The sequence below is a fragment of the Theobroma cacao genome, chromosome 5 (genome assembly GCF_053813885.1).
Source record: "Theobroma cacao isolate CCN51 chromosome 5, ASM5381388v1, whole genome shotgun sequence".
NCBI lineage: Eukaryota > Viridiplantae > Streptophyta > Magnoliopsida > Malvales > Malvaceae > Theobroma > Theobroma cacao.
This window is the reverse complement of record NC_142643.1, coordinates 45,939,266-45,963,752: the sequence shown is the minus strand read 5'-3', so window position 1 is coordinate 45,963,752 and position 24,487 is coordinate 45,939,266. Positions and strand designations below refer to the sequence as shown.

At 33.0% G+C, this 24,487-nt stretch overlaps 2 protein-coding genes and 3 pseudogenes across 4 annotated transcripts; all 5 read right to left on the bottom strand.

Moving 5' to 3' along the window:
- Positions 1-3,971: 3,971 nt before the first annotated feature.
- On the bottom strand, positions 3,972-4,237 carry LOC148763014 (uncharacterized). Its single transcript, XM_088806698.1, has 2 exons — positions 4,049-4,237; positions 3,972-3,977 (listed from the first exon to the last, which is right to left on the bottom strand). Exons 1-2 carry the CDS (start codon positions 4,235-4,237, stop codon positions 3,972-3,974), a joined length of 195 nt encoding a protein of 64 aa, XP_088662824.1.
- A 44-nt stretch (positions 4,238-4,281) lies between these two features.
- Positions 4,282-5,618, bottom strand: LOC148763013 (uncharacterized; annotated as a pseudogene). The gene is made up of 3 exons (XR_016026384.1): positions 5,604-5,618; positions 4,565-5,392; positions 4,282-4,393 (listed from the first exon to the last, which is right to left on the bottom strand). The product of XR_016026384.1 is annotated as an uncharacterized LOC148763013 (transcript).
- A 440-nt stretch (positions 5,619-6,058) lies between these two features.
- On the bottom strand, positions 6,059-8,223 carry LOC148763012 (uncharacterized; annotated as a pseudogene).
- A 3,352-nt stretch (positions 8,224-11,575) lies between these two features.
- LOC108662294 (putative disease resistance protein At1g61310) lies at positions 11,576-14,315 on the bottom strand (annotated as a pseudogene). Its single transcript, XR_016026477.1, has 5 exons — positions 13,513-14,315; positions 12,494-12,520; positions 11,938-12,060; positions 11,732-11,796; positions 11,576-11,650 (listed from the first exon to the last, which is right to left on the bottom strand). The product of XR_016026477.1 is annotated as a putative disease resistance protein At1g61310 (transcript).
- A 2,053-nt stretch (positions 14,316-16,368) lies between these two features.
- Positions 16,369-22,753, bottom strand: LOC148763011 (putative disease resistance protein At4g27220). The gene is given in 5 exon segments (XM_088806877.1): positions 16,369-16,502; positions 16,504-17,136; positions 17,640-18,380; positions 18,500-18,949; positions 19,699-22,753. Coding segments are annotated over 5 exon segments (4,419 nt in total). The 5' UTR covers positions 22,255-22,753; the 3' UTR covers positions 16,369-16,463.
- Between the last annotated feature and the right edge of the window lie 1,734 nt (positions 22,754-24,487).

The following is a 24,487-nucleotide window of genomic DNA, read 5'->3' as shown; positions in this document are numbered from 1 at the left end:
AATTATATAGTAATAAGCTGTTGTCGGTTTTTGACCAAAAGACTCATCCTTATTTTGGCTTGCTCTTCCATTCACTCCTTTAATTACTAACTTTATGATTCCATTGGACCGAAAAAGGTGGCAAAATCAGAGCCGCCCCATTCCAAAGTGATTCAATGAATTATGGCAGATCAAGGCTAATCATCAATCTCCAGACATTTACTAGTACAAATTAATCATGCTTTGCCAGTTGGTCCTATATGTAAATATATATTCTCCTTTACACAGCAGCCCCCAAATTTTTAAAATTTTTTCTATATCATATAAAATTTTTAAAATTTTTAATATATTCTCTTATTGACCCCTCACAATAATTTTTTATTTAATAATTAATATAAATAAAGAATAACAAAATAAACTCACATGCCTTACTCAATTTTAAAGTGTTTTTTCATTTTCTTCTTTCAATTTATATTATTATTATTATTATTATTTATTTTTTAATTTCTATTCTATTTGCTCATCTATTTTAAATTTTTATAGATTTTTTTTCTAAATTTCTACAAACCATCAACCATATTCTTTTTTTCTTTTTTATTATGTCATATATGAATTTCATTTTCTATTTGTCATGTTCTTTTTTTTTCTGTTATGTGGATTTTATTTTTATAATTTTAATTTTTAAAAATTAATAAATTATTTTATAATTTTCAAATATAAGTTTTAGTGTTGCACTGTTATTTAAAATTCTATCAATATATAATTTTTTATTAATCCTAATTATATAAAAGGAGTTTATCTTGAGTATTTTTTTATGTGTTTTATGTTTTATATTTAGTTGAAATGAAATTATCTTTAATATATAGTCTTTAAACGATCCTGATTATGTAAAAAGAAATTATTAATCTGATATATCATATTTAATTTTTATATTTTATGCATTATAGTTTTATATTTAGGATTATAAGTTTAAATAGAAATACCATAAGAATATTAGATATTAATTGTATTAATTTTTTTTTGAAGTTTGGCTAAGTATGAGTAAGTTGAAAATAATTAATAAATTATTTAAAAAAAATATGCAAATCGTCCAAGTGATTCTATTACATTTGAGCCAATAAGTCTCAACATTTCAACTTAAAAACAAGAGTAATGTAAATCAAAACGTTTAAGATTCAATTATAAAGAAATAGATATTTTTTAGCACATAATTAAAAATTGATGAATTTGAATCTAAAAAAATATATATGGCTGAGCACAACTTTCTTAAAAGACTATTATAAGTATTTTTTTTCTTGATTAACAAATTATATAAAATTATTTATCATTATGAATAGCTTTATATATATATATATATATGTGATTCTTTTACTTTTCTAAATTCGCTCCAATTATGCTTTTCCAACTATGGAAAGTTGATCAAAAGGTATGTTATTTAATGAACTTTCCAAGTCTAATGCTTAATTCACTCTCCCTCTTGAACATGCCAAACTGAAAGGAAAAAAGGCGAGGCAAAGTCTGTCTCTGTGATTGTTGATGCTTTCTTTATTCTTTGTACAAGATTTGCAGCTCGTGTTGTATCAATAAAATATGGTCAGCGTAATTTCTCTGAAATTTCATTCTACAAAGTCAGTGTGAAAATCAATGCCATGAAAGAATAATGTTAATATTTGTCTAACCTCCTCTCTTATATTGGTCACCTTTGCTTTTTCTGCCAAAGGAGGGAGGGGGTGGGGATTTAAACAGAGCAAGCCTTCTCTTTTCTTTAATGAACTTTTTCATCTAAAACATATACTATTGCTAGTCACTTGCTCATGCCACTTGCACCTTTTTATTTCTTTTAAACGTATACAAATGAGATAGCTTTACTAAAGTTTCAATATAAAATTAGATTAAATTCATATTGATATCCAAAGTTTCAATGTAACATTAGACTAAATTCATATGGATACTTAAGGTTTCTCCCTTATTGTCAAAGTAGATGTCATTAACCACTCTAACAAAATTAATGGTTAATACAATAATGCAACTTGTCAAACAATAATCAATGGATGAATTGAGCTGTACTTCACTCACATTTTCTTAACCATAATTTCACATTAAGTTTCAAAAATTTCCGATCATCAATTATAAAGAAAGACTTAAAATTTTAGTAAATACCCATGAGCCCACGAGTCATGACAATCGGCAATTATAAAGAAAGACTTGTCATAAGTTTTCATTATTAAAACACTATGCCATACCAATATAAATTAAAAAATGGATTAACGGAAGAAAGAAAAGAATAGTGGCAGACAAGACAAATATATATAGTTTCTTTTTTTATATAAGACAAATATATAGTGGCATACAAATATATAGATCCTACAAAGCCATCACAACTAATACCCAAAAAAAAAAAAAAACTAGAATAAAGGAAAAGAAATGAAGAGAGACAAGAAAGTGTTAGGTAGGAGATGCAATTGGAATTCAAGTTGGGGAAACGTGGAGGTGTCTGTCCCACTCTCACCAATAATTACAAAGGAGTGCACATGGAAATTGGAAAGCATTTCACGTGTCTGCTCAGTCTTCTGCTCATTTCTCATTGGATGGGAGACTTTGTCTCAGCCCCGTGCTCCTGAGACTTTTTAGGAGGTCCTCTCAGGTTTTGCCCCATACAGGGTATTGTCGAGGGATCTGATTCTTATAGGCTTTATCGCTGCTTTTCCTTGTAGGATCCTTTTGTTTTTTGGTTGACGTTACTGATTCTGCTTGCTGTCTCTGCTTGATGCACAGTGTAACTTTTGTAAATGTACAATTAAATTCCGGCACCAAGTACTCTATCTCACAAAAGTATTCTGTCAATTGAGTTAAAAGACTTGTCATAATATTACAAGTAACGAAAAAATAAAACTCATTTTAAAAAAAAAAAGTTAAAAGAGATCAGAAAAGTTTAAATATGTTAATTAGAACTCAAAAGGGAAAATATAATGTCAATAGTGAATATATATGAGTTTTATAAATTTAACTAAGTCCGAGCTTACTATTTCTTTCAGGTTGAATCAAGCTTAGATGGAGACTTTTATGTTAATTTCAAGAATTAGATAATTTTTATTATTGTTGTTTAATTCAATAAGTCGTGTAATTCACAATAAAAAGAAATCCTTAGGGAACACAATTTCCCATGTGAGGCAAGTGTATATTCTTTATCCATTAAATGGAAAGTGGGGATGTATAGGATATTTTCTGGTTACCCGACAAAGCGGTCGCATCACGAGATTTAAAAACTCGAGCAAGTGTAATGGGGGTGGCTGAATATAAATTTTTTATTAAATTATGACATTAGTCTTTATATTATATTATAATGGTTAATTTAATTTTTATATAATACTTTTAAAAATTGAATCTATGTAATTTCTAAAAATACAATATCAATTCAATGTGATAAAATTTTCTATTATTTATATTAATATGACGTTTGCTTATGTTGACATGGAATTTTTTTATTGATTTGATTAGAAGTAGAGGAAGGGGATAGTAGGGCCTCACAGTTAAAATTTTAAAATTTTTACTTATTATTTTTTAAAATTTATAATTTTATCCCTATTTTTTTAAAAAATTATAATTTTATCTCTATAAACATCGAACTTTTTATTTTCATCTCTCCAAACATAAAATATTAGCTTTGCTATTGGACGTGACATTGAATATAATGACATAACACTACTGATGTAGTATTTTTAAAAAATGTAATAGTAATGTCAATATGACATGATCAAGTATTAAAATGGATTTTATAAGTGTGGACATTGAATTATTCAATGTGAGTTAATGATTTTAAACACAATTGCATAAGAAACAAATAAAAAATACTAATAGGTTTATAGGATTTAGAAAAATAATATTGTTTGAATAAGAAAAATTAAATTTTTGTGTTCCATAATTTAAAACATTGAAAAGAATGATGTGAAATATAAAAAAAATGTCACATCATCATTAACATATCATCATATTTAATGCTACATCAATAAAAAAATACTATATCAATATAAATAATAATTTTTTTAATAATATTAACAATTGGACTGACATCCATTGTAATACTTCTCAAACAAAAGCTCCTCAAATTGGAACATGACTCAAGAATTATAACCTTAAGCCTGGGTAACGCCATTAAATTCATTGCGGCTTCCTCTGATTGTTCATTTGTTATAATATGCTCCATCATATGGCAATTTTTTACTTTTATCTCTTTCAATTGCTGAAGCTCCAAAACCATGGAAACAGTAAAAATGGACTTGAAGCTCTTACATTTGTAAATTTTCAAATATTTAAGATTTACAAAATCTAAAACTCCTTCAAGATTGTCCTTCCATATTTCTATTGACTTAGAAAATTTGGAAAGTACTTCATACACAACTCCTTAGTATCCAACCTACAAAATCCATCAAAGAAAGGAAGATTAAGTTCAAAAGTACGCACAAACAAAAGGGAAATAAAAATAGAAAACCTAAAGTTAAATTAAGCAAACAAAAGCATCCAGCAACAAAAAAGAGCCTTACAATGACAATTAATTCGTTAGATAAATAATTGCTTACATAGGTACCTTTTCGACGTACAGTTGTTGGACAGTACTGTTAAGGTCACCACCCCAATGTCCCTTACCATCTTCATCTGTTTCTTGTACTCTTTGCAGCATTGGCGCATTTAAAACTCCCTTACAGAAAATCTCCATTTCAGGACATTTGCTCACAATTACTTTTTCTAAAGACGGGAACCCAAATGTGTCGTTGCCTGAACAAAAACTTCTAATTTGTGGTCAACCACAAAGTTCCAAACTTTTCAAGTTGCTGAAAACAATGTCGTATGTTGCTTCATCACCCTCATTTCCAACTATTTCCTTCATTGGAATGCACTGTCTTAACCTCAATTTTTAGAGCTGGGCTAGACTTTGGACTGCTAAAGATGTATCTAAGCATATCATTGCTTTGCAGCTCCACACATCCAACATCAAGAGATTTTGGAACGATGCTGTGGATGATCCTAAACTAATCAGTTTGGCACAATCCCAGACTTTAAGAGTTTCCAGATTCGGGGGAATGTGGTCTTCTTGTACGTCCTGCCTCCATAATTGTTTGGGATTATGAAGATGAATCAATTTTAAGCTTCTGATCATCGGCAGTGTCCCCGCATATGTCTCCATACCATTATCTCTTTCATTGCAGAACAGCTCTTTGAATTCATAAGAAATCACCACAAGCTTTCTAGATTGTCAAATCTTTCAAGGAAAGCACTTGGGGAAACAACAGATTTACCAGGGTTGCTGTAAACCTTAAAAACTTTTATTTAACGAAAAAGGCTGCTTGAAAATTGACTCACTTATCATTGCAATGTCATCAATATTTAGCGACAATTTTTCTAATTTAGGGATGTCCTGAAAAAATAGTTTTGGAGCCAAAAAGAAAATAAGTGCACACACAAACACAATATGCGAGTAGGCAAGTCTTGGTACTTGTTTTCACGATTAAAGGTAGGGGTTGGACTCAAACAAACTCCAATTTTAATTACACATTTACTCAATTAATTTTTCATAAGTTTTTATTTTGGTCATTTAATTTTAAATAATCACAATTTGGCTATCAAACTTTGTGAAAGTTCATGTTTATCACTCAGTTGTTAGAAGCCAATGGTTGACCTTTTTTTTCTCTAAAAAAGCTAATGATTGACTTTTTTTTTCTAATTATTAAGTGTTAAAAAAAATAACTTTCACAAATGTTGGTGACCAAATCATTATTTTTTAATATTGAATGACTAAAAATAGAAGTTTTCGAAAAGTTAAGTGACTAAATGCTCATCTGAAATTGTGAGTGAAATCAAAACATGCAAGTGATTTATTTTTCAAAATATTACATACCACTTAATTTATATAAATTCAACTAGTTAGTCATTGACATATGCAATTTCCTATAAAAATAAATATAAAAATAAAAAATTGATTTGGTAGTATTTACTGATTTTCTTGAAGATCACATTTGATGAAAATGATTTTTTGTACATTACAAGGATCAATCAAATAGCTTTTCATGTACACGTTAGCATCTTAATTAATTGAGAGAAGAGTTGAGGTGGAGGTGCACGCATACCTTTTAGCCAACGAAAGCGGTGGAAGGATTAATGTGGACTCGAGTTGTCCATCGACCTTAGTCTTATCAGGGATGCTAAGACGTTCTATACCGAGTATCTTCATGTTCCCACAGTCCAATACATTTAACCTTTTTAACATTGGGCACTCTGTGGCATGCACCCCCAAGTAGAAACATACGAGTTCTGGTAGGTTCAAAAGGCAAAGGTAGGATACTTGATCAAACACAAAAGTGACAACTGTTTCCAATCCTTCCTCTTTAGAAACAATTTCCTCCACTCTGCAACCAGCTATCCGAAGATCTCTAAGTTATGGAAGAACTTTGGCTACTGAGGCTGGAAATACATTCTTCAGATTGAAACAACGCCAAATACTTATTACCCGCAGATTTTCAAATGTAAAAATTCCTTTGGGATCATTTTTTCAAATATACTTGAGGCTTGGTAGATCCACAATATACAACTCTCCTAGTTGAGTGGTTGCAGCACATGTTTCTTCCATATTTGACCTTCTGACTTCAAATACTTCTTCTAGCAAAACACAATTGTTCACTAATAGATTTTTGCAGTCCTTGAAATGCTCTCAACATATTAGATGGAAAAATGGTCAATAACTCATCACATTCTTGAACTTTCATTCCTTGTTGTTTGCCAAAGGAATTCGTAGCGGGCTGGTTCTGCCATATCATCTTGATGCTTCTCAATTTGAAAATAGAAAGTCCCTCCAAACTAAGAAATGCAACCTGTATGTAATTAATTCATGCCAATTAATGAAAATTTTAGAAGCATTTGTTCCTATAATCAAGGCCAAAAGCATGGCAATGGGAAAAACATGTTCAATAAAGAATGCTAATTAATCTACTTTTTCGTTGAAGAAAGCTTGACTAGAGAAACGTTGGCTCCCTTCCGTCAAAGATTTGTATATGAACCCTTTTATTTCTGGGCAGTTCTCTATCATCATGCCTTCAAGAATGGAAATTCAATATTCTGATCTTTTAAGAAAAATCCAACAAGATGCTAAAGATCCTATAACTTTAGAAAGCTTAATTGAGGAAACAAAATCTTATCTTTGCTTTCTTCTTCTATATTTATAATGGATGCTCAATGTATGTTTTTACTCATAATATATATTCAGGGGCATCTAGCAAAGAAGTGAAGGAAGGAGATTCTAAAATAATACAAATTTAACATCCGAGAACATTGGTCGATCATAAGAAAGAATCTTAAAGAATTTAAAAATAAGATTAACATATGCCTTAGAATGAGTAAAAGATGGAAGTTAATAAATACCTTATCATTGAAAAGAGGCAACTGATCATGTTGAGCTGTGGAGGTAGAGCTGCTTTTTTCTTCAGAACAAAAGCCAATGAGCTGTGATAGATTTTGAAGTGTCAAAGATCGTAATTGAAGAAATTCATTTTTATCAACTACACCATTATGATTAATGATATATTTGATCATTGAATATTTTGGATATGGAGATTCTTGAACAGCAGCAAGCTTTCTTCATCTTTTAACTCTTGCATTGCAAACTTGATACCTTTAAGTTCATCGAAATACAGAGCTTCGGTGTTCTTCAATAACAACTTAATTCCATGATCCAAATGATCAATGCTTGTACTTAACTTGAGTTTCTGAGTCCTTGGATACTCATACTCACCAAACCATTCCCATTCCTTTCCTACGAAAACTTTGTATCTTTTCAACTTTTGCATCTCTTTAAAGAGCAACCCTTCTAGCATGGCCTCAGCATTAGGAATTTGAACTTCTAAAGTGGTCAAACGAGACAATGACTAGCATTGCTTTGTTGGTTGGCCTGTTCCCCTGCTTCCCATTGAATAAACGTGTCACCCATATATAATTCTTCTAATTTGGACAAACTTGATAATACACCTGGTGGAATTATTTTGAGTTTAGTACAATCATTTAAATCCAATAACTTCGACTTAACTAGTTGCCCAATTCCCTTAGCTAGAGTTTTGATATTAGATTTCAAAGGCTAAGAATTTCTAAATTCTTGAGCTCTCCAATAATGACTATATCTCCCAATTCACATTGATCTAGGCACAATGTACGAAGACTTGTTAGAAGACAAATTGATGAAGGTAAAGAAGAGAAATGCATCTGAGTCAAATCTAAGACTTTAAGATTTGTTGTTTCCCTAAAGAAGTTAGGTGGCATTTTCAGGGACAGATCCTTTCTACAAATAAGGAAAAGAACAAGCTGTGGACAATTCAACTTGTCAGGAACCTCTCCAACCCTATGATATTTCAAACAAATCTTGTTCCACTTTTTCATTGTCTCCCCATCAGGCCAATCTTTTAGAACATCCTCCTCATTTAATGCAAAGACTTGATTGTATGTAAAAGCGATTGACATGGCGACATCAAAAACAAGATCATGCATATCAAAGTACTGGTCATTGATGTTACTATCAAGTAAAAAACAAGAGTTACTCACCATTGTTAACAACCTATTTCGCGCTTCCTCCACGGTGTTGACACCATTAGTTAAACCCAAACCAATGGCATATCTCAACAAGTAATCGATGCTATCACAATGCAGTAGACTGCAAAGCAGGAAAACCTGTTTAAGATCTTCACTTTCTAAGTGATTGTAACTCAACTCTATAGCTGAATATACGGCTGCGGATATCCCAGCGAAGTTTTTGAGGAAGGCCTCTGTAGTTACCGTAAAGCATCATTCCAAGCATATAAGCTTTTATTTCTCAAGGCCCTTGCAACTGTTGCAATGGCCAACGGTAATTTTGCACATCTTTTGGCTACCTCAATTGCTGTAGATCGCAACTCAGTGCTTTCAACACTTTCCCCGGCCGTCACATTTGCTTATAGGAATCTTGGAATGAATAATCTTTTGATTTTCCTTCTCTCCAAAAAGAAAACAAACAGAATGATGATGTTTTGGTATAGAGAAAAAGAAAAAGATGCATTGGGTGGCAAAGAAGACAAGGCAAAAGAAAGCATCGAATGACTGGAAACTGAAATAAATAACAATAATTTAAACGTTACAATGTAGAATCAGAGCTTGATTATTTGCACAAGTAAAGTGACTGATTTTGTTCATTAAGAATATGTGACTTTTTCTTTGTCTTGCCTTTAGAATCCTGCTATAGCACACTGCTTCGAGTCTTCAATTTTTATATATTCGGGAAGGTAATCAAACCTCCATCTTTGAATTATAATTGGTTGGTTAAATTTATCTGTATAATCTTAAACTTTTGAGTTTATTAAATATAACATCCCAATTACTTCTTTTATTATTCGGAATAGAGTCAAGGATTCTTTACATTAAATGGTTTATATCTTTGTTAAGTTAATTATACAAATTTATATGAGTAGAATTATATGATAATACTATTAATTATCTGTTGATTTTTTTAGCTTTTAATTTTCTCTTTTTTCTTCTTTTTCTTTTCTTTCCTATGTTATATTCTATTTTGTCCATATTATTTGTTCCATTCCTCTACTTTTTTTCCTTTCTTTATTTATGCAAAAAATAAAAATAAAAACAACTTCTAACATCTCACATTAGATTAATTGAACTTCAACTTTCTTTTAGTTCTGAAATTGCGCTTCGAGAGCTCTTTGTCAACCCTTTGTAGAGCTTCGTGACGCTGTTTCGAGAGATCGAAATTGGGTGGAGTTCGGATTACGTCTACCGGAGAGTCAAAGTGCACTCGATCTATGCAGTTCATTCTTTTGTCTGTCATCGGTGCAAACGATTAATAGACAAATTCTTATCTTGCTTTTAATTGGCAATTCGAAAATCAAGAAAAAAAAAAACAAAGCAACTAAGCCACGGCGAAGGAAATAAAGTAGAAAAATGAAGACTATGGAAGTAGAAGATCAACTTACCATCTCACCTCAACCCAAGGAACATGTAGTGTCTCGCAAGTACAAAAACAATATTTTCTTCTTTCAATTTGAGCAGACTAAAGAATCAATTCAATGGTCTTTAGAATTTTCGATATTTTGAAATTATAAAAATTAAGAATTTCTGAAATTGGATATGTTATAGAAGACACCGAAACGATAATTTTATAGTAAATTTCTTTATTAATAATTAGAAGCTCTATGCTAAATTAATGAACTAATTCTGCAACAGCTCTGCTTTATGTATTAGTATGGTTTTCTCATTCGAGCAACCTTTTAATAAGTATGGGATAACAAGGAAAAGCTAATTGAAATATCAAAATAAGAAAACAAAGCAACATAAGAAAATCTTTTAAATCGATGCTTACCTTTTCTTCAAACATCCGTGTTATAGTAGTTTTAAGGTCACCTTCCCACCACCCATTTTCTTCATCTTCATCTTTTGTCCATATCACTTTTTGCAGTTGTGGTGTGCTTAAATATCCTTGACAAAAAATCTTCATTTTTGGGCATTCTCTCACAATCATTTTCCCTAGGGCAGGGAATTCAAAGTTATGATCTCCTAAGCAAAAGCTAGCCAGAGTTGGTAGACCGCTTAGTTGCAAATACTTCAGTTGGGTAAAAACAATGCCTCTTTTCACTTCATCACACTCACATGCTATGGTTTCCTTTATCATCTCACAATCAGTTATGGTCATTCTTGTGACTTGCAACAAGCTTTTAGCTTGTGAGTTAGTAGAGCTTCCTGGCAACGCAGCGAGAGACAACAAGAAGAATCGAATTGTTCCAAGACACATCTAACTAGCAGTGAGGAATGATGAGAAGCGAAGCAAGCTTTTGGGTTCGGTTACCATTGCAAATGGAGGTGTTTTGCCCAACATTCACCAAACCCTTCTTCCAAAGAAAATGGGAAAGGGCAAGGGTGATATTGGATCTGCTTCTCAGGAGTTTTAGTCCGCTTTTTCTTCTTTGTTTTGTTTTTGGGTTTTTTTTTTTTTTTGACCAGCTGTATAATATAGGATGGTTTAGTTTTAGGGTTCTTTGATTTTGGGGTTCTGAACTCTTTTATGGTATCTTTTTGAGCAAAGCAGTAATGTATCAAGTTAATTATATTGAATTTGCATGATTCTTTTTTCCTGTTCTTTCTCTCATTGTTTTGGGAGTTTAATCTGCCTTGGTCTGTTTGCAAGTTTCTGTGGTACAAAAAATCATCAGAAACAATGGTTTTTGTCTGAATTTCCTTTCCTGGATGAGCAAGAACGGACCAAGATGATGTTGTAGACTGTACAATCTTCATGTATTGCTCATTGGATCCTGCTAAATGTAAAAACAGAACTATCTAAGAGTTCAAGTTGAACTACAAAGTTCTAATCATAGCCAACTTACATGCAATTTGAACATGAAGTAGAAGACAGCGCTTAATTATAATGCTAGTTACATCATGGGCAATAAATTGAAGAAATTTTTGCTTGTGGAAACCACTCTACAACTGTTCTGGCCACTCTCACAAAGGGCAGCAGATTGAGGGATGCTCTGATAGAGCTTGCGAACCAGCTCGATTTCTCTCCCAACAGCAGCATCTTCTATTGTAATGGTATTCGATGCAGCCCATCTAACTTGATCGCAGTGTAACCCAACCAGCTAAGTACTTTATCCAGCTGCTTCCATTAATGGGAAGCACTAGCAGTTAGTAATCTGAAAATACCTCATGGCAACATCATTTGAACAGAAGAATGTACCTTGTCAACATCATCATGGAGTCCCTCTATGCATCCAAATTGTAGATGCTCAGCGACTAGGCTTCCTAAGACCACGCATAAAAAGTTGTTCAGAGTCTGCAAAGCATAGTATCAGGCAGAAATATGATGCGAGTGATTAATAAGACCATTGCACTTGGTATGCGTGCGTGTCTCAGGTTTGTAGAATGCACTCTGTTTGACTGTACCTATGAGGCTCTGACTCTGGAACGAAGCTTGAGTTCTATGAAATGCCAATATTAGCATGCTTGTGATTCATCTCTTCCCACATTTCTTCCCTCACCTTCAGTGATATTTTGGAAGTGGAAATACTGCAAAAAAACCAAATTCCATGCACTTTACACCATAAAGACTTGGAGACCATTTCATTCTTTAATAATTTTTCTTTTCCTTAGTCATCACCTACCTATGATACTAAAAGAAAAAGCATTACAAAAGAACAGATGAACAAATTATTCCTGTTAGACTATCAAACTATAGTTAATAGTTTTTATTAGTACCAGTTGAAGTTGCTTCATCTCTTGCTATCCTACAAGTCATATCTATTTTCTGATTTCTATTGTGCTTTTCGGACGAGCTTTCAGTCAATTCTTCTATTAGCCCTCGAACCTAGGAACTTAATGATGCGGGTGCAGCATGCATCTAGCCATCAAGACCAAAGAAGGGCCCTCAAACAATTACAGTGGTAGAACCCAAGAGTTGCAGTATAGTTGAAGCTAACAGGAGAAAAAGAGAGCTTCTCACCTTGTGTGAAATGCTACGAGCACTGGCCTGCAAAGTGCAGATATACAAAACTTCTAAGTTGTCTTAGCAAGTTAGCATAACCATCATAACATAAAATTAGCATCAAACTATTCCTTTTCTTGATCAGTAAGGCAATACAAACTAATGAAGCGTAGTAATGACAACAATATTCTTACTCACTTGAAGAGACTCGTCTACACTTCCAGTAGCACATCTATCATCTTGCAACTCCTCTATGCTTGGTATTCTATAACCTTTTGGAGGAACCCCCAGCAAATATCCAATTAGAAAATGACCAGCTTCATGTTACACATTCATACATTTCAACTATGTATCAGCCATCAATATTTCCTATTACTAATTGCAATTTCACATTTTCAATGTTACAAATCCTACTAAATAATTTAATTGATAATAAAAAATAAGTGATAATTTTTTAATTTCATAAATTAATAAGTTGATAAGGGTATATAAATCAATCACTTTTAAACAAACCAGTTCCCTGTTATTTCTTCTATAAATTAATTAATAAAAAAATTAATTAATTGGCAATCCAAAATTGAAGGAGAAAAAAAACAAACCAGTCAGGTGTGGTGAAGGAAATGAAGTAGAAAAATGAAGATTATGGAAGTAGAAGATCTACTTAACCATGTCACTTCAATCCAAGGAACATGTAGCCTCTCACAAGTACAAAAACAATACTTCCCTCTTCCTACTTGAGCAACTAAAAGGTAAACTTAGTGGTTTTCAGAATTTTTGACATTCTGTACTCATAAAAATTAATCAAGAGTTCCTTAAATTAATGAAAAGCACCAAAACTACAGTTTTATAGTAAATTTCCATTATAAAAAGGAAAATAGTTAGAAGCTCTATGCTAAATTAATTCTGCAACAGCTCTACTTTATATATTAGTAGTTTTAACAAGTATGGGGTGACAAAGGAAAAGCTAACGCATGCTACTGAAAAATCAAAATAAGAAACCAAAGCAACATAAGAAAATCTTTCAAATTGATACTTACCTCTTCTTCAAACATCCGTTTTATAGTAGTTTTAAGATCGCCTTCCCACTGCCCATTTTCTTCATCTCCATCTTCTGTCAATATCACTTTTTGGAGTTGTGGTGTGCTTAAATCTCCTTGGCAGAAAATCTTCATCTTTGGGCATTCTCTCACAATCATTTTCTCCAAGATAGGGAATTCCAAGTTGTGATCCCCTAAGCAGAAGCTAGCCATATTTGGTAGACAACTTAGTTGCAAATACTTCAGTTCAGTAAAAACAATGTCTCCTTTCACTTCCTCAGACTCACATGCTATGATTTTCTCTATCATCTCACAATCAGTTATGGTCATTCTTGTGAGTTGCACTAGGCTCTTAGCTGTTGAGCATGCTATCAAATTCACATATCCATGACATCTTGAAACTTCCAAAGTTGTTAAATTTTCAAAAGACACTGCTGATGGCGCTAAAATCTTTAATTTGCCACAATCCCGCACTTGAAGAGTTCTCAGTTCACAGAAAGCTGCTATGGGGTGGTATTCTTCCTTCCAAAGATGTGTTAGCTCAGGAAGTTCAGACAGCACCAATTCATTCAACGAAGTGATTGCCGATGCACGATTTTTCTCACCATCAAATCCTTCAAAATGGAATATATGACTAAAGGAAGCTTCACTAACAACAAGCTTTTCTAAATTTGGTAATGACTGAATAAAACAATGTGGGAAAACAGCTGATTGATCAGGAAAGTGAATGAGCTCAAGAACTTTTAGTTTGTAGAAAAAGTTTGCTCTAAGTTGTCCATGCCATATCTCTTTCATAATGTCATTCCACTCCAATTTTAATTCTTCCAGATTGGGAAATGTAACCTGGAAATTAACAAATGTGTTAGACTAAAGTTAAAGATGTCAATGTTTCATTTATTCTACAAACTAAGCTCTTGCAGCTAACAGTGAGACACACTCTGTATATTATGGTGGGAATGCAACATAAGAATGATGGAGACACAATTCAAATGTTATATTGCTTGAGTTTTCTGAATATCAATATATAGAAAAATTCTTTCTGATAAATTGCCTAATACCAAATTTTCATATACATGAATTTGTCTCATCTAATTTATCTTTTTCGAAACACTCCTTAAAGCCTAATCTAAAAGTGCCATATGATGCATCTATATGAGTTAAGCAAGATGAGAACACCTTAATTGAGTGAATATAGTTATTTAAAGATAAATCTTATGTGCAAGCTACAATATTGGAGCAATACTGAGACATGCTTGTGAGAATTATAAGAAAAAATAAAAAAAAATCTATTTGGATTTGATTGAGTTTTGACTCAACAAACCATATAAATTTACATTGAAAATCAAGAGCATACTAAATGTTTAAAAATTTAACATAGTTTTGTGTTCAAATACCTCATTTACCCAAAACAGGGGTTGTTGATTTGTTGATTCTCCAAAGCTCCGAATATTTTCTGAAGCAAATATCTCCATTTTGTGACATCCATATATCCACATTTTCTTTAATGATGGCCACTCCGTAGTATGTACCATAGAGCAGAAACTCCTCAATCTGGGCAGCATATAAAGTTTCAAGTATGTGAGTGTAGGAAATACAAAATTAGTGGTTGTTTCTTCCGCAATGGATTGAGTGGCAGTCACTGAATGTAAGTCGTTGGTATTGAGCGCTTCATGTTCAAATATTTCTTCTAATGAATCACAACCTCTTATTCGGAAATCCTCTAGATTCTGGAGTCTTGCCCTCATACTAAGTGGAAAAATATTCAACAGTCGATTGCATTCGAGCACCCACAAATCATTTAGTTTGCAAAATGAATCACCAACCAGTTGATCAGGCCATATCTTTCTGCAGTTTGTCATTCCTTTGAGAGTCAACTTCTCTAATTGAGGGAAAGCCACCTGCTAAATTTATTGATTGTGTCAATAATATAGCAGATTTTAATGTAAAAAAGGAAAAAAGGAAAAAATGTAAAAAAGGAAAGGGGAATCAAACATTTAAAACTTGAGAATACATAACAAAAAAAAAAAAAAGAAGAGTGATAAAGAAAAGACAAAAAGAAACATTTTAATGGAATTTAAGTTTCCCTATATTATTAGCAGCCAAAAAGAAGTTAAACTTTGGAAAGAAAAACATTTTAAATGTGAAGAAACCATGTGCAGAGACTAACCTTATCATTGAAAAAGGCTGCAACTGTCTCTGCATCCTTCTCTGCTGCAAATGTAGATGCCATCGCAAACATTTCTGGACAATCATCTACATGGATAAGTTGCAAAGATGGACACTCCATTATAATACTTCCCAAACAAAAGCTCCTCAGGTTGGAACATGACTCAAGAGTTATTCCCTGAAGCCTGGGCAACACTATTGAATTCATTGCTGCTTCCTCTGCTTCTTCATTTGTGATTATGTGCTCCATCATAGGGCAATTGTTTACTTTTATCACTGTCAATTGCTGAAGATCCAAAGCCATGGAAACAGTCAATATGTACTTCAAGTTATTACAGTCACAAACTTCCAAATGTTTAAGATTTACGAAATCTAAAACTCCTTGAAGATTGTCCTTCCATATTTCTATTGACTTGGAAAATTCGGAAAGTACTACATACTCAACTCCTTTGTATCCAACCTACAAAATCCAACAAAGAAAGAAAGATTTAGTTCAAAGGTAACCACAAAAACGAAAGAAACAAAAATAGAAACCTTAAGTCAAATTAAGCAAACAAAAGCATCAACCAACAAAAAAAGCCTTACAAAGACAACTAATTGGTTAGATAAATTAAAATAAGTAAGTACCTTCTCGGCGTACAATTGTTGGACAGTGCTGTTAAGGTCGCCACCCCAATATCCCTTACCATCTTTATCTGTTACTTGTACTCTTTGCAGCATTGGAGCATTTAAAACTCCCTTACAAAAAATCTCCAATTGGGGACATCTGCTCACAATTACTTCTTCTAAAGATGGGAATCCAAATGTGTGGTTGCTTGAACAAAAGCTTTCAATTTGCGGCAAATCACAGAGTTCCAAACTTTTCAGCTTGCTGAAAACAATGTCGTATGTTGCTTCGTCACCCACATTTCCAACTATTTCCTTCATGAAAATGCACTCTCTTATCCTCAATTTTTTGAGTTGGGCCAGACTTTGGACTGCTAAAGATGTAACTAAGCATATCATTGCGCCACAGCTCCACACATCCAACGTCAAGAGATTTTGAAACGATGCTGAGGATGATCCTAAACTAATAAGTTTGTCACACAGGTGGACTTTAAGAGTTTCGAGATTAGGGAGAATGCGGTCTACTTGTACGTCCTGCTTCCATAAATGTTTGAGATTATGAAGACGAATCAATTTTAAGCTTCTGATGGTGGGCAGTGTCCCAGCATATGTCTCCATACCACTATCTCTTTCATTGCAGAAAAGCTCTTTGAATTCATAATAAATCACCACAAGCTTTTCTAGATTGTCAAATCTTTCAAGGAAAGTAATTGGGAAAACAACAGATTCATCACCAGAGTTGGACACCCTAAGTCTTTTTATTTCACGAAAAAGGCTTCTTGAAAATTGACTCTCACTTATCATTGCAATGTCATCACTATTTAGTGACAATTTTTCTAATTTAGGGATGACCTGAAAACCAATAAAGTAACAGTTTTGGAGTCAATGTTCTTCTTTCAACAATGCAAAAATTATTGTACTAATAAAAATTTAAAATAAGAATTTTTTAAAATTGAATGACTAAATAGAAATTTTTGAAACATTAAGTGACTAAATGTTTAATGTACCACTATTTTTTTGCTTTTTCTCTTTGAAACTAGCAAACTTGAAGTTATCATCTGTATTTGTGAGTGAAATCAAAACATGGAAGTGATTTTTTTTTAAAAGCATTACATACAACTTAATTTATATAAATTCATCTAGCTAGTCATTGACATATGCAATTTGCCATAAAAATAATAACAATAATAAAAATTTGATTTGGTTGTATTTAATGATTTTTTGTAAAATTACATTTGATTAAAATGATTTTTGGCACTCTAGTTTGTTAATAAAAAGTTGGAAATAGCTTTTCACGTACAGGTTGAGCATCTTTAATCAGTTGAGAAAGAGTGGAGGTGGAGGCACATGCAAACCTTTTCAGCCAACAAAAGTGGGGGTTGGATTAAAGTGGACTCAAGTTGTCCATCCACTTTAGCCGTATCTGAGATGCTGAGACGTTCTGTACCAAGTATCTTCATTTTGTCACAGCCAGATACTTTTAACTTTTTTAACATTGGCCACTTTGTCGTATGTGCCCCCGGGTAAAAACATTTGAGATCTGGTAGCCGCCAAAGAAAAAGGTAGCATACTTGATCAAACACAAAAGTGACGACTGTTTCCAATCCTTCCTCCTTAGAAACAATTTCCTCCACTCTGCAATCAGCTATCAGAAGATCTCTAAGTTGTGGAAGAACTTTGGCTACTGAGGCTGGAAATACATTCTTCAGACTGCAACAATCCCAAACACTTATTACCCGCAGATTTTCAAATGTAAAAATTCCTTTGGGATCATTTTTCCAAATATTCTTGAGGTTTGGTAGATACCAAATGTACAACTGTCTTAGTTGAGTGGTGACAGCACCTGTTTCCTCCATATTTGACCTTCCGACTTCAAATACTTCTTCTACCGAAACACATTTCTGAACTTTTAGAGTTTGCAGTCCTTGAAATGCTCTCAACATATTAGATGGAAAAATGGTCAGCAGCTGGTCACATTCTTCAACTTCCATTTCTTGTAGTTTGTGAAAGGAATTCACAGCGAGTGGGTTCTGCCATATCATCTTCATATTTCTCAATTTGGAAATAAAAAGTTCCTCCAAACTAGGAAACGCAACCTGTGTGTAATTAATTCATGCCAATTAATGAAATGTTTGGAAGCATTGTTCCTATAATCAAGGCCAAAAGCATGGCAATGGGAAAACATGGATAATAAAGAATGCTAACAATACTCTACCTTTTCGTCAAAGAGAACTTGACTAGAAAAACTTTGGCTCCCTTCCATTGTAGATTCGTATATGAACCCCTTTAGTTCTGGGCATTTCTCTATCTTTAGTGACTTCAAGGATGGAAATTCAATATTCTGATGTCCTAACAAAAATCCAATGAGATGCTGAAGATCCTGTAACTTTAGAGAGTTTAATTGAGGAAATAAAATCTTATCTTTGCTTTCTTCCTCTATATCCTCTGCAAAAATTATCTCTCTTAAGCACTTGCATCCAATTATCTCAAAGCATTTGAGATGCACTAGCTTCCTAGACATAGAAAATGATAATAAACGTTTTAAGTTGCCACAACCCTCGATGATCAATCTTGTCAAATTCTCATGATTGCAGAAAGAATCATGCCATATCCTTTCAACACTAATTGAGGACAACCGCAAATTCTCCAAGCGAGTGAACAACGACTGCAGACATGTAATTAATCTAGATTAAAAATAGTACGAAAAAAAAAAGAAAACAACAACGGAAGAAAGACTAGCTTATTTAGCATAATTACATAACATTCTATGATTAAAAAGGAAGGAATGGGTTTGCCAATTCAATGGCAACTGAGTTCAGGAGAAATAATTACTTCTGTTTTAAAGAGAAGTAATTTCTAATGTATTAAACAATCACTGAAGTGGGTTTTGTTGATGTTCAGGCTTTAAAATGGGCACTATGACACGGTTCGGTTTATCAACCGTGGATGGTAGCGTAAATCGAAACAAAAGGAAATGGCTTTCACACAATGGGGCAACATGTTTCTTTAAAGGGAGGAGAAGGCATTAGTTTTTTTTAGAATGTATATATATATTGAAATTTATTTATCTGAATGAACAAAATCTCAAACCTAAGATCTCTAACTATGCCCTCACTCATCTTACAATTATGCTAGGCTCTTACATATAACTTTAACAAAGGATCAGTACAGCACTAGACAATTTTTATGAACAGATTATAGAGTGTCAAATTTAAAATAGATATTCAATGTAAGTTTTTACCCATAATAGATATTCAAGGTCAATTAGCAAAAAAGCGAAGGAGGGAGATTCTAAATAAATACTAATTTAACATTTGAGAACATTGGCTGTTCATAAGAAGAAAATGTTAAGAAAATAATAAATGAGATCAACATATGCCTTAGAATGAGTAAAAAATGAAAAATAATAAATACCTTTTCACTAAATAGAGGCAACTCATGTTGAACCCTGGAGGTAGAGCCGTTTTCGTCTTCAGAACAAAAGCTAATGAGCTGAGGTAGATTTTGAAGTGTCAAAGATTGTAATTGAAGAAATTCATTTTTATTAGCTGCACCATCATCATTAATGATATATTGGATCATCGAACCATTTTGGATATGGAGATTTTTCAAATACGGTAAGCTTTCTTCATCTATGAACTCTTGCATTGCAATCTTGACACCTTCAAGTTCATCTAAATATAGACCTTCAATTCTCTTCAACAACAACTTAAATTCATGACTCAAATGATCAATGCTCGTACTTAACTTGAGTTTCAGAGTCCTTGAATACTCATACTCACCAAACCATTCCCATTCCTTTCCTATGAAAATCTTGTATCTTTCCAACTTCTGCAAATCTTTAAAGAGCAAGCCTCCTGACATGGCCTCTGGGTCAGGAATATGGACTTCTAGAGTTGTCAAACAAGACAGAGTATTCAATTCAGCAAGACTAGCAATATTGCCTCGTTGGTTGGCATGTCCACCTACTTCCCACTGAATAAAGGTGCCACCCATATATAATTCTTCTAATTTAGACAAGCTTGACAAGACACCTGGTAAAATTATTTTGAGTTTAGTACAATGACCTAAATCTAACCGCTTTAATTTAACCAGTCGTCCAATTTCTTTAGGGAGAATTTTGATATCAGAATATGAAAGGTTAAGAATTTCTAAATTCTTAAGCTCTCCAATAATGGTTATATCTCTCAATTCACATTGATTTAGGAACAATGCACGAAGGCTTGCAAAGAGACAAGTTGACAAAGGTAAAGAAGAAAATTGCATATCACTCAAATCTAAGACTTTAAGATTTTTTGTTTCGTTAAAGAAGTTGGGTGGCATTTTGAGGGAAAGATCTTTGCTAAGCAAAATGAAAAGAACAACCTCTGGACAATTCAACTCGTCAGGAAGCTCTCCAATTATACTAGGATATTTCAAATAAATCTTGTTCCACTTTTTCATTATCTCTCCATCTGGCCAATCTTTTAGAACATCCTTCTCGTTTAATGCAAAGACATGATTGTCCTTAGAAGCGATTGACATGACGACATCATAAACAAGATCATGCATATCAAAGGAACGGTCATTGAGGTTACTATCAAGTAACAAACAAGAGGCTTTGAGGTTACTCACTATTGTTAGCAACCTATTTCGTGCTTCCTCCACGGTGCTGACACCATTAATTAAGCCCAAACCAATGGCACATTGCAACAAGTAATCAATGCTTGAGTCACGGCGTAGTAGAGTGCAAAGTAGGAAAGCTTGTTTAAGTTCATCACTTTCTAAATGATTGTAACTCAACTCTATAGCTGAATATGCGGCTGCAGCTATCCCATTGAAGTTGTTGGGGGAAGGCCTCTGTAGTTGCCGTAAAGCATCCTTCCAAGCAAATAAACTTTTATTTCTCAATGCCCGTGCAACTGTTGCAATGGCCAGCGGCAATCTTGCACATCTTTTGGCTACCTCAATTGCTGTAGATCGCAACTCAACGCTTTCAACATTGTCCCCAGCCCTCTGCTTAAACAAGTCCCAAGCTTCTTCATCGTCTAAAACATCAATTGGAAAAGTTTCCTTAACATCCATCTCATTGGAGAAAACATTTTGATCTCTTGACGTCAACAATATCTTGCATCCCTTGTGTTGATTTTCAAATGGAATTCCAACTTCCTCCAGATCCAATTTCTTCCAAACATTATCTAAAACAACGAGAACCTGCTTCTCTTTCTTCAACCTTTCGCACAATCTACGTGCTCTTACAACCGTACTCTTATCTTCAAGTCTTAGACCCAACAACTCTGCAATTTGATCTTGAATTTTCTGAATGTCCGGAGTCTGAGTCACATTCACGGTAACCACCGAATCAAATAACTTAACCTCTTGGACTTGTCTGGCAACTTCATTGACTAGTGATGTTTTACCCACACCAGCCATCCCGTGCACCCCTATCATGCTGACAGCAGCATCTTTCACTGCCTCCATGATATCGTTGAAGACCTTTTCTCTTGATTTAAAGGTCTCAAAGTCTTTAGGAGATGCATCCAATATAACTTCTGGAACATCACGGTATCCAACTCCGTTAAATTGACCTTTTCGTTGGATAAGGTCGTCTACAGTCACGACAACTTCTTCTGCCTTCCTGCTAAGCTGGTAGCGAGACTTAATATTGGGACACATGCCAATGAAGCACTTGTTCTTTGCTTTGTCTTGAAGATCCTTCACCTTCCTCACCTCTTCGTCGATTACCTTGTCCACTGTCTTGTTCCAATGTTGAACGTCCGCCTTTATCTTCTCCCCATTCCTGTCTGCAGCACCAACCTCTTGCTGCACACTTGTTCTTTCAGCTTTCAACATCTGAAGTTTATGGTCGAACTTGTCGACATTTTTCTTATAGATGATTACATATTTGATATGGCGTTTAATTTCTTGGAAGATGCCTTTCGCAATCTGCGAAGAAATGTTAGCAGCAGCGCCAGTACCAACATCTTCCATTTTTTTTTTTTTAAATTCAACAGACAAGTAAAACGAATGACAGAAGAACAGAGAAAACAGAGGATCAAGCAGACCCAAAAATGAAAATAGCAAGACCAATGAAAGAATAGCGATGTGAGCAATCCAGATAATCAAAACGTTGAGAAATTGGAGATGGCGGCATTCTCCATTAGCTATATAGCTATGAACAAAGAGGCAAATAAGAATAAGAGTGAAAGGTTTCTGGTTTTTTGGGTGGAAAGTAGAGGAACGTAAGAAGCCGATGCTTTGAGGTGGAGGACAAGAGATGAGAAGGAAACAACAGAGCAAGCAAAACACAAAGAAAGGAAAACAAGAAAACGGAAGCCAAAAGCTACGAAATGAAAGGGTTTTGAGAATGGAAGAGCAAAGAACGCTGAAGATAACAGTGATGAGTTGAGCAAATTATGGAAGCCAAAAGCAACAAAATGAAAGGGTTTTCGATACCATCATGGCCATTGAATGTGACTAAAAGCAAAGCATAACGATTGACTCTTGACGTGAAGTGAATCAAATAAAACACATTGGGTTGGGGGCCACGTGCTCAATTATTGCACTTTAAAAGTTCAAAACGGGAGAGCTTTTCTTTGACGTGTGAATGGTGAATAATATGCTGCTTGTTCAATTATACAGAAAGACTTACCATTTTTAGGCACACGATTTCCATATTCCATTGTGACGCAATGCAAGTCTTCAACCATGTAGAGTTTGGTCGTCTCTGTTCTGCTTCCGTTCACTATCCTCTGTTTTTTTCATCCCTTTTCGTGACCTTCGAATGTGTGGCCATGGCCATTATTATTGACATTCCATCAAAAACAAAAGAGTTACTTAATAAATAATGGATAATTTTTAAATACATATAAAGTAAGAAATTATTTGTATTTTATCACATTATTACTGAAATTCAATCACTCTATAAAATATCGCATCTTTACTATAACGTTAGCATATTTAATATCACATAAATTTAATCAAATATTATGACAATATACATTACAAAAGAATTTTAACATTATCAATAATTAAAATGATATTGATAATTTTTGAAAATAAAAATTTTTAATTTTTATGAATTTTATATAAAAACTAAATTCAATATTTTTATAAACCACAAAGACCAATTTATATAATTTGATATTTAGTTTACAAGTCAACCAAACTTATAATCTCTTCATTTTCTTGGACCTTCTTCACCTTCCTTACCTCATCATTTATTTTCTTGACTTGTTCGACATCCATCATCTAACATATGTAATGATCTGCTTTTACAATACAAAGAAAAAGATATTTCAAATTTCAATTCGTTAAAAGAAAAAGATATCTACATTTTAATTCTAATTCTTGTGTCACAATTCATTTTAGTAATTGGTTATGTTTGATGATTGTATTCAAAACATTAAAAAATTCAGCAATAACCAATTAAAAATAAACTAATTTATATTGTAAACTATTAAAACTAATAATTATAGAAAAGTTATAATAAAACAATAAAATTTATCAAATATAATAAAATCACCACCATCATGTTAAACGAATTATAAATATCTCGTTATCGTATCACGAATTATATAATAATAATAATAATTAAACAAATTCTAAACATAACATTTAAAATATAAAATCTTTTATATTTTAATCGTGTTAGTACGATTAAAATATAAAACACCCTTACTCCAAATCTAAACTCACTTAGTTTTATTATAAAAAATATAAAATTGTCAAGTATACCTGTACATTACTCTTGCACCGAGCTCTGATCATGAGCATCGAATATGTGGCCATTGATGATAATCAATCGTACATCAACTATAATTTTGGTAATAAAATATTATTTGAAATTATCAAAAAACTTATAATTTATATAAAAACCAAAATATAGAAATAAAACTAGAATTTACGCAAAGCAATTATATATAATGGGTTTATTTTTTTACCAACACGTTTTTTTTTTTAATTTGGAAAAGTCTACATTTTGTAAAAAAAAATTGATGTTTTTGGTTTCACATTGTATGGTATATGGATGACAAGTATTATTTAGAATAAAAAAAATTGAAGTGCTTAGATATTAAAAATTTGAAGTGCAATGCAAGTCTTCAACCATGTAGAGTTTGGTCGTCTCTGTTCTGCTTCCATTTACCACCCTCTGGTTTTTTTCTTGCCTTTCCATGACCTTTGAATGTGTGGCCATTGTCATGTATCATAAGCGTGGGCCATT

Coding starts and splice junctions, on each gene's coding strand:
- LOC148763014 (XM_088806698.1), bottom strand. CDS start 4,237: ATGGTTTTGGAGCTTCAGCAATTGAAAGAGATAAAAGTAAAAAATTGC.